We start from the raw sequence: 10,943 nt of genomic DNA, 5'->3' as shown, positions 1-10,943 counted from the left end.
TCTCTCTCTGCTTTGTACTTGTGGCTCAGATGTACGCTCTTTACTACTGCTCCAGTTTCGTGCCTGCCTACCTGCTGCTATGCTCCCTGTCGTGATGGTCAGAGAGAGAGAGAGAGTGCATACATGGGACATGGAGTGGGCTTTTGAAACCTGAACTCCACTGCCAATGACTCACTGTCTCCACAAAGCCACACTTCCTAATCCTTCCCAAACAGTTTCACCAACTACAGACCGCGTGCACTAGCGTACATGCTCCCCGGTGGGGCCATTCTCATTCAACCTTCACGGTTATAGAAGTAATTTCTATCCGGAAATCTGTATTTACAGTATATTCTTTCCCTGAAATTGCTTGTTAGAACATATATTTTGTAATGTTTAATTTTACAGTTCTATTCAGATTTCTTGTCTTTTAATCCACAGTGACCTTAAAAATGTTGATTGGTTACTGTTACTTCTGCAGGTCTTTGAAGAATTGCTGCTCGATGCAGATTGGAGCATAAATGCTGGAAGTTGGATGTGGCTGTCCTGTAGTTCTTTTTTCCAGCAGTTTTTCCACTGCTACTGCCCTGTTGGTTTTGGTAGGAGGACAGATCCCAATGGAGACTATATCAGGTAAGGCAAGGGTGATGTTTGTACGGTTTGAAAGAGCTGCTCCAAAGGAGAGCTTTTCCTGCTTATGCAGCACTTAGGGGCATGGTGGCACACGCTCTTAATCCCAGCACCCAGGAGGCAAAGGCAGGCTCCTCTCTGAATTCTGATGAATAGCAGAGAGAGTAAACACGTCATTCAAGTGATACTGCTTTGCTCTGTGTCACTCATGGTTCATGTTCTGTTATAATGTGCAGTTCATTAAAACATCTCTTCTCCCAAAAGACGTTATTTGCCTGTTCTGAGAGGCTTCCCTGCAAAGTACATCTACGATCCTTGGAACGCACCCGAAGGTATCCAGAAGGTCGCCAAATGTTTAATAGGAGTGAATTACCCCAAGCCGATGGTGAACCACGCCGAGGCAAGCCGCCTGAATATTGAGAGAATGAAGCAGATCTATCAGCAGCTTTCCCGGTACCGAGGGCTAGGTATGTTTGGCTGGTCTCCTTGAGCTGTGCAGCTGTCGCTGGATTTTGCCGTAGTTGTAAGTTTAATAGGAAAATGTTGTCTTCTCCCCTTTAGGTCTTCTTGCCTCGGTCCCCTCTAATCCGAATGGGAATGGAGGGCTCATGGGCTATGCTGGAGAGAGTGTCCCAGGCTGCAGCACTGGAGGAAGTAAGTAAGAAGTTTCTATGCTGCACTGTGTAGTGGCCTTACTGGAATAAGCATCACTGCTAGAAACTGTATGAAATTATGGATTGTTTATGTCCATATGTGCATACAGGGTCTTAGACAGGGTTCTTGTTGCTGTGAAGAGACACCATGACATGGCAGCTCTTACAAAGGAAAACATTTAATCGAGGCTGGCTCACTCACAGTTCAGAGGTTCAGTCCATTATCATCATGGTGGGGAGCATGGCGGCCTGCAGGACACTGGGTGGTGTCTTGAGCATATATGAGACCTCAAAACCTGCCTTTACAGTGACACTTCCTTCAGCAAGATCACGCCTACTACATCAAGGCCACACCTAATAGTGCCACTCCCTGTGAGATTTGGGGCCAATCACATTCCACCTACCACACATAATACAGTCCCCTCTGTCCATTGGTGACGTGTTAAAGATGCGAGAGTAGCTGAAGGGTTTGTCACATGGCTGCCTCATGCTTTTGTACACGAGTTCTTACAAAGTCTGTCTGTGATGGTGGTTAGTAATTTTAAATGTATGTAACAGTAGTATCTAAAAAAGAGCACTTGCTGTTCTTGCAGAGGATCCGAGTCAGGTTGCCAGAGCACATGCTAGATGCTTCACAGCTGGCTGTGTGTAACTCCATCTTCAGGAATCCGACACCTTCTTTTGCCCTCTTTAGACACCTGCACACACACTGTGTGCATAAAGACAAGCAGACACAGACAAACATAAATTGAAAATAGGTATCTGTATTTTTTAAAAGTCAGTGTATATTGGAAATTTAAGGCATTATATTAGTTTTCTAAAGTTACAGCCAAAAATCACATGAGGCCAAGTAACTAGATTCAAAAGAAAGCATCATTTCAGAAGTGCTTTCTTTTTAGGTACATGTTCTAAGCTGGTATTAAAAATAAAGCTTTTTTCTGTTTTTTGTTTGTTTCTTTTGTTTCTTTTTTTGTGGTGCTGAGAATTAAAGCCAGAGTTTTCATGCTGGGAGGAGGTGTTCTACACACTGAGCTATTTTCACAATCCGAGAATAAAATCCCTTTAAAAAGTAAATATTTGTAACCAGAAAGTTCCTATGTCTGTATAAAAGCCACATTTATGCTGTCTTTGTAGGATTATTTTTTAGGGAAGAAAAACCTATTTTTCCTGCCAGTCATGCACCGGGAAATAGGGGGTTGGCTCCGTGGTGACAGTGATCTCATGGGGTGAGTGGTGGGGTCCTCACTTGGTATTTGAGGAAACCGTCTTTGGAAGGGTAGGCTGCTTAGCCAAGCTCTCCCAGCTTGTAAGAACTGCATGGGACTGTACAGCCGCTCTCAGCTCTCTCCCACCTCCTCTGCAGGTGTGGAATTGTATGCGTTGTTTGTGGGGTGAATATTTCATTGCTGGGACATGACCCAACCCCAAACAGTTGCCAAGGTCCACTTCAGAAAGGTTCCTTGGAAGGAAGTCTTGGTGTGTCATTTTGAAAGTCTTTCAGATCTCTTGTTCAACTCACAAGTGTGAGAGACAACCCCTGGGGAGCACTGTGATGACAGGCATGAAGCAGAGGGGTGGCCCGGTCGGCTCCAAGTGCTCCCGAGTCCACTTTGTTTGGGATAACCCAAATCTAATCATGATAGCAAGTTAAGCGAGCTCCTTTTGCTTCATGAATTTATAAAATAAGATCATTTTTATGGATAGAATTAATCATGAAATTACTATATTCGTGTAAATGTTTGCCTACACCGTTTCTTGGGCTCATTCTCTGAAACATTTAAAAGACGTGCAGAATATACAACCTACATAGTACTTCCAGTCTAAATGAAGTATAGAGGAGGAAAAGTGACGAACTACACACACACACACACATACACACACACACACACTTCCAGCCACTGGTTGAGTGGGTGCAAGGGAGGAATCCCTGAGAGCCGACAAACCTAGGGCCAGTTTTTTTAGAAGATGGTGGATTGACAGTGTTTTAATTGTCAGGTGGAGACGAAAACGTTTTAGAGCTAGACACGTATGTTGTAAACCGCTTTTGGGTGGGCTACTCAGTCTAGGGGTTGTAACCCACCCTGCAGTCAGTTATTCCAGGGTCACGGAGAGGCACTATCTGGAAGATATGAGCTAGGAGACAAGAAGGAGGCTAAGCGAGATTCTTGTCAAAGCCTCCGTTTATTAGAGATGGGGTACAGCTTATATAGGGTAAGGAGTTGGGGGGTGGGCACAGGGGCCTGGGCTCTTGCTGCGTGGTTCACGTTGGTCACGTGGTTCTCTTTGGTCACGTGGCCAGGAGGTCACAACTAGATGACACACCTAGTTCTCTAGATAGTTTGGAATGTGCCGGGTTCCGCTAACAGATAGCTCTCCATTAACAGCCAATTTGGGTGTGGGGTAGGCTCTGTCAATATAATAGAATGATTCTTAACACAATTATGGGTGTGGGGTTCTCTGCAGACTCCCCAGGGTGATGGTTCCTGCAATGATTTTAGGAGGAAATTGGTTCCTAACGTGTTGTGGGGAGATCTCTAGGGTTTTGCTCATGCCCAGCCCCTGTCCTTTCTGTGGGCCACAAGGCTCATCCAAGTTCATGACTCTCGGTGGCGTTTGGGTTGTGTTCTACCTCTGAGGTAATAGGCAGCTCTCTTTGGGGGATTGCTTTTTTTTCCTTTTTTTTAATGACTGGAAAATTCTAACTCTCTGAAATGCAAATAACTCTTTTGTTGTTGTTGTTTTTACACTCAGGAAATTAGCTATAGACCCAGAGTGAAATAGCTGCCTCCTGTTCCTAGTACCAAACTGATTTAGTTTTAATTTAATTTTTGATACATTTTTTCTAATAAAAAACTACCTTTGTCAGAGAAGTGCAGATTGAAAGTGTTGTGAGGTGATGCTTGACACACACCATGTAGAGTGACTGGGGCAAGATGGTTCCTAGATGCCTGCTAGAGTAGGGGAGAAATTCTAGTGCTGTGAAAAAGACAAAACAGGTGCCCAGAGGAAAACCCTGGAAGCTGTGGAGAGAGAGCAGAGTGTGAAAAGGCATGAATTTACTGTGTAGCCCCCAAATCCCAGTCCAAACTAGTTTCCCAGAAGAAAACATACGTTCCCCACAGGCTAACAACTGATTGTGACAACTTGACTTGTGTGCCCATGCAATCAAATGTTATTTATAAAAGAATGAATAGTATGTTAACATGTGTCACATGTGTGACCTCAAAAACACTGTGAGCTAGACAGGAAAAATAACATCTTGCAAATGTTATTTTTAGAGCAGTGGTTCTCAGCCCTCCTAGTGCTGTGACCCTGTAAGATAGTTCCTCATATTGTGGTTACCTCCAACCATGAAATCATTTTCATGCTACTTTATAACTAATGTTGTTACTGTTTTGAATCATAATCTGTGTTTTCTGATGATTTTATGCACCACCCCCATGAAAGTATCATTTGGACGAAGGGGTTGCAGCCCCTTGTTGAGAAGCCCTGCTTTACAGTAAGGTGTAAGTTAGCATTCACTCTGGACTGAGGGTGTCTGCAGTGGGCGTGAGGAAGCGTGGCTGTGGCTGCACAGAGCTAAATTAACTTTAAAACAGAGCCCTGGGCCTACTTAAAACAGATGAATCCAGTGACACCGAGATGCACCTGCTGCTGGCAGCCCTCAGGGTTAGGGCAGCAGTGCTGTGCACTTACTGCCTGATCTTCCGAGCCGGCTTACTCTCCGGTCATTGTTGCCCAGAAATCTCAGAATGTCCTGGGGCAGTCCTTCCACCTGCCTTTGAGCATACATCGCCCAGCCAGGCAGACACTAATGTATGCTCATGTGGCAAGAACTCAAGCTGTAAGTTGTTCAAAGTAGCGCTGTATGGGAGAGTAAGGAGAGCCTTTCTCCTCGGCGAGCCCTGCTTGTGCAGTTGAGTCACCTCAGCCAGATAAGTAGTGTGCCCGTGCCCGTCAGACTCACGGTAGACACGTGTATGGTTGGCATCTTATTTCTAGAGTGTGCATGCTTTTGTTTCATTTTAAGTGCTTTTTAAAATATGAGTTAGGGAAATGAACTTAGCATCTGGAAAACTGATTAACTGATAATATAATTTCCTATAAGCAGTTGTTTGTTGGGGGAGGCTGCTTGTTCATTTTCTAGCCGCCCAGACTCCCAAAATAATCACACAGAAACTATATTATTTAAATCACTGCTTGGCCAATCACTTAATCACCAGTATTGCTAGCTAGCTTTTACATCTTTGCTTACCCCATTTCTATTATTTTATATTTTACCGCGAGGCTCCTGGCCTACCGGCAAGGTTCTGGCTGGCAGCTTGTGCCTTTCTCCTCTGGCAGCTCCATGGCTTCCCCTGACTCTGCCTACTCTCTCCTCCTCTATCTGCTTGGAACTCCTGCCTTGTCCTATTCTGCTAAGCCACTGGCCGAAGCAGATTCATTCACTAACCAGTAGAACAACACATGACAGGACTTCCCACACCAGTTGTTTCTATGTGTTCAGGTGAAGTGGATCTGAACGAGAAGTCATGGTTGTAATAAACTTGTGCTGCTAAGCTCAAGAACCATTCTCTCTTCTGAGACAGGGTTTCTCTGTGGAGCCCTGGCTGACCTGGAACTCACTCTGTAGACCAGGCTGGCCTCCAACTCTGGGATCCTCCTGCCTCTGCCTTCCAAGTGATGGGATTACAGCCACGTGCCTAGTTTTTATGAGTTGAGGGTTAAACCCAGGGTTGCCTTCATGTTGGCAAGTGCTCTACCACCTCAGCTGCATCCCTGCTCTGCCTCCTATCTTACTTGACACAGTCTGGCAGTTGGTCTTAGGCCAGCCTCAAATTCATCTTACCTCCAGGGAGCTGGGGTTACGGACATGATAAACAGGTGGCAGGTTTGGTGTTTGTTTGCAAAGGAGATCTTATAGGAAACTGGATTTGTTTAAAAATCAGAAGCTGTTCTCTCCCAGAGCTTTATGAACTAGATCAGTCCCTGGGACCCACTGAAAGAAGGAGGAATCCTAAAAGTTGACCAGTAACCTCTAGACAGGTACATATGCATGCATGCAAGTGAGCACACACAGGCCACATATATACAACACAATGCACATACATACACATACATCTCAAAGTAATTTTTATTAATGTAAAAACAAAAACTGGAAACTACATTTTCAGCCATTAGTTGCTCATTGTGTTGTGAGCAGTATCTTACAAAAGCAATGTGAGGGAGAGAGGGTTATCTTAACTCATAGTCAAGGATAGGATCTACCATTACCAGGAAGCGATGGTGGCAGGAATAGAGGCAGCTGGTCACGTGACATCCACGGTGGAAAAGCAAGTGATGGGTGCTGCTCAGCTTGCTGTATCCTTTTATTCAGTTGGGGCCCCAGCATATGGGAAGATGCTGCCCACAAGGGTGGGGTGCTCAGAGACTTGTGTCTTAGGTCATTCTTGACCCTGTCATATTGACAGTGTTAACCACCATAGCCATTCAGGTAACTGTGTTAGAAGGCGTTTTACAGGCTCTTTTCCCAGACTGCACATAGGCCTATAGTGAACAGTAGGCATAAATGATTCATTTTAGGGGGAATGATAAAATAATAATTCTCAGTGTAATGTAGAAAACTCAGAAAAATATAAAGCAGAAAAGATGCCTTGTGTAGTTCCATTTAATATAGACTTACTACAATTTCAATGCATCTTTCCAGAATCTGAGAATTTCATACATGCATATAATGTTTTAATCAAATTCACCCCCTTTCCCTCTCCTCCAGTCCCTCACCCTCACACATGCTCTTCCAAATCCCTGCCCTCTTTTTAAAACATTCACTGAGTCCTTCTGTTGAGTTTCCTTGTCGAGAAATGTGATTGTTTTTGTTTTATCTTATTATATTTTGTCGTGTTTGGTTGTTATCTCTTAGAGGCTTGTTCCTTTCTTTTTTTAATATTTATTTATTATGTATGCAATATTCTGCCTGTATGCCCACATGCCAGAAGAGGGCACCAGACCTCATTACAGATGGTTGTGAGCCACTATGTGGTGGCTGGGAATTGAACTCAGGACCTTTGGAAGAGCAGGCAATGCTCTTAACCTCTGAGCCATCTCTCCAGCCCAAGCCTGTTCCTTTCTAATGAGAAAGAGAAAGGGAGTGGATCCAGAGGGGAGGGGAAGTGGGAAGGAACTGAGAGGCATAGAGGAGGGGAAACTAATCAGAATGTATTGTATAAGAAAAGAATCTATTTTCAATAAAAGGGAAAAAGAAATAAGTAGTCTTTCTGACATTTGTTTATTTCTTCACTAACCAGGGTTTTGCTATTTTGTCATAGCTGGCCTGGAACTTGCTGTGTAAGCCAGGCTGACCTCAGACTTGCGGCAGTCTTCCTGCCTTGACCTCCTAGTGTTGGGACTGTACTACATCTGGCTTGCATAGAGTTTTCATAACCTGGCCACAATGACAAAAAAAAATGACTTTATAAAGCTCCCCTGTGTTAGGAAGTCAATTTCATTTTGAAAGCATTAATAAAATTGCTTAGGGAACTGTTTCATGTCTGTGTCTTGTCTTCGTGACCTGAATTGTTTAACTCTCGTCAGGAGATCCTTATTCCCCTGTCTCCAGTGAAATACAGTTAAAGGCTCTGACAGAGGAGATGGACAGGACGGCAGGGCTGAAGGAAGGGCATCTGTTCTCACTGGTGCCCATGTGCTTTGTTCACGATTCCGGTTACCATCCAGAACTGATAGACTTTGGGTGACTTACAGATGCCTGGTGACTCCAGCTCCATAGGCTTCTGGTGCCTCTGGCCTCCGTGGGCACCTGCACTTATATGCCATCCCCACATACAAGCACATAACTAAACAGAAAATAAATAAACCTTTTAAGAAATAATGAGCCGGGCGGTGGTGGCGCACGCCTTTAATCCCAGCACTCGGGAGGCAGAGACAGGCGGATCTCTGTGAGTTCGAGACCAGCCTGGTCTACAGAGCTAGTTCCAGGACAGGCTCCAAAGCCACAGAGAAACCCTGTCTCGAAAAAAAAAAAAAAAATGAGAGGCTCACACATGTAAAAACCAGGTGTGGTTACACATATCTGGAACCCACGGACCATCCAGTCAGCCAGTTAGTGAGCTCTGCGTTCAGTGTAAGACCCTGTCATAGAGAAAGACACCTAACAACCTCTGCTCCATACATACGAGCACATACATGACATGTACATACACACACAATACATTCACGTAAACATTACACACAAAATAAAAATAAAGTACCACCAGTAGTTGAACTGTCAGTGGTCAGCCTCAACTTCAGTTTTCTGGATTTTGAGATGTGATTTCTGGCTCAGAGTTAAGATTGAGAAAAGTTAAATACAAATATTAAAAAATAAAAAAAAGTCTTTAAAATATACATCTTGGGTTTTTAGATATTTTCTTTTGTTTGAAATGCAGGTTGCTCTCAAGGAAGTGGTATTTTGCATTATGCTCACGGAGACGGTCAGCAAGGTAAGGACGAAGCAATCGGGCACACTGCACCCTGCTCCTGGCCCACCTCACATGCCTTTGTACATGTCCAGGGAGAAGCTCCGTGGGCCCCAGCCTCGGCAACGGGAAGCGCCCTAGTCAGGAAGAGGACACACAGAGTGCTGGTCCCAAAGTCCAGCGGCAGAGCAGTCACTGATGTGGTAAATACTTGGGGAGCCGGTCTGGTCTCTGGGATGCATATGCAGCTGTTATAACCCAGTTAATGGCTGAACGGGAGGCAGCATTGCACTCGGAGTACCGCTCCCTGAACCTGCTGTGTTTCAACTTGAAAAACTGTGGTTTTGGCAAAGACAAGATTTTCTTGAGATGTGACTGTAAGCCTAAAACACAGGAGCCCGCTCATTTCAGTAACTTTAATATGCTCTCTCTAAACCTTTACTCTCAACATTGATCATCAAGGAGGGAAGAGGTTTGAGACATGGTCTCGGTGTTTAGTGCAGGCTACCTGTGACCACATGCACAGGCTAGCCCCATACTGCAGTGATCCTTCTGTGTCATCTTCCTGCGTGCTAGTGTTGCACAGATACATCATATGCTCAGGTCATGCCCCTGCCTTCTCTGGTGTACTGGTTCTGAAACCTACATCATTCCTTTTTAAGCAATGCTGAGCCTTTTTAGAAGTATCAAAAATTGTACTACATTCAATTTAATTAAATTTGTGATTCTGTTTTGTGTTAAAAATATTTGCATGCTGGGGCTGGAGAGATGGCTCAGAGGTTAAGAGCACTGGTTGCTCTTCCAGAGGTTCTGAGTTCAGTTCCCAGCAACCACATGGTGGCTCACAATCATCTATGAGACAGAACACTGTATACACAATAGATAGATAGATAGATAGATAGATAGATAGATAGATAGATAGATGGATGGATGGATGGATGGATGGATGGATGGATGGATGGATGGATGGATGGATGGATGGATGTACTTCTGGAGTTTGTTTAAAAAAATTTGCATGCTACTTTGCCAGTTTTTGAAAGATTTTTCATACTTTTGGTTATCTTAAGCTGTTTACATTATCACATAGTTTTTATACTACCTAGTTATAATTTTCTTGAAGTTAAAGTCAGTAAATGCTCATCAGTTTTTTATTATCTAATTCTTTGCAGAAGTTTTAATTGATTTTTTTTTCCCTTTAAATCACAGAAAGCATACAGGAGCAGGAGGAGTTCTGGCGCACCTGAGATTGGCGGGAAGTCACTTCGCTTCACTTATATTATTTAAAATGTCCTTCATTTGTGGAAAGCAGTTAGATTTTGAACATATTATTTCTAATAACATTTCTGTGGTTTTTAACTTTTTAATGAATATCACATAGGACAAGTGCTAATTTGTATATAAAGAACTTGGTAAAAGATTTGCTTAATGTAAATATAGTCACAGTTAGTATAGACTCATCAGTATATTTTTGATAATTTTTCATGTATGGTAAAAGTTAAAGTTAACAGATATTCTGATATAAAACTCAAGTTTTGAGAGCCATTGCAAGAAAATGGGAAGTTTTTAGACTTTCTTAAGACTTTGTTAAAATTTTAGGACACATTTTTCTTGACATCATTGTTTAACCTAATTTTGCAGTGTTTGATAATAATGCTTTAGAGAATACATGAGATCCAGTGGTGGACAATGCCTCTGTGTCACAGCCGTGTGCAGCTGCTCAGACTCAGGACTGGGTGTGCTCACTTCTTTCTGTCTCCCCATTTGTTTGTTCATTTATAGCTAAAGTGGCTTTTGTTATTAAAGTATATGCAAATATGGAATCTTGTGTACTTGGTGTCTCTTTTCATTCTGTTCTGGGTAAGAGAATTGTGTGACACGTGATACAGACTACAGACACAGATAATCAGAGCCACATGTTACCATTGTGAATAAAAGAGCAAGTATTATCAATCTAGCAAACTGGTATTTTTCAGAACTATCTTAAAGATTTGAAATCTCATTGTTTGTATCACATAAAGGGTTTTGTCACTGTAAGGCTGTGTGAGCAGCAGTTAAGAGTGTGGTTCTGAAATCAAAGCCTATCTTTTCCCAGTTGTTAGCTTTGAGATAGTGGGCAAAAGCTTACCTATCCATCTTCATTTCACCATCTTAAATGGGAAAGAGAACAGTATCTGCTTTATAGATACCATAATATATATATGTATATATA

The 10,943-nt window shown here is 43.1% G+C and overlaps 1 protein-coding gene across 1 annotated transcript in view; it reads left to right on the top strand.

The window, feature by feature from the left end:
* Cry1 (cryptochrome circadian regulator 1) overlaps window positions 1-10,546 on the top strand; it is a 53,730-nt gene extending 43,184 nt beyond the window's left edge. Inside the window, exons 8-13 of the mRNA XM_005358253.3 lie at window positions 461-612; window positions 874-1,076; window positions 1,171-1,263; window positions 8,705-8,758; window positions 8,830-8,937; window positions 9,941-10,546. Coding sequence (XP_005358310.1) covers window positions 461-612; window positions 874-1,076; window positions 1,171-1,263; window positions 8,705-8,758; window positions 8,830-8,933 — 606 coding nt within the window. The 3' untranslated portion in view covers window positions 8,934-8,937; window positions 9,941-10,546. The remainder of the gene's footprint in view (window positions 1-460; window positions 613-873; window positions 1,077-1,170; window positions 1,264-8,704; window positions 8,759-8,829; window positions 8,938-9,940) is intronic.
* Window positions 10,547-10,943: the final 397 nt, after the last annotated feature.

The sequence above is a fragment of the Microtus ochrogaster genome, chromosome 24 (genome assembly GCF_000317375.1).
Source record: "Microtus ochrogaster isolate Prairie Vole_2 chromosome 24, MicOch1.0, whole genome shotgun sequence".
NCBI lineage: Eukaryota > Metazoa > Chordata > Mammalia > Rodentia > Cricetidae > Microtus > Microtus ochrogaster.
The sequence above is the reverse complement of the archived record's forward strand: the minus strand, read 5'-3'. Positions and strand labels throughout refer to the sequence as shown.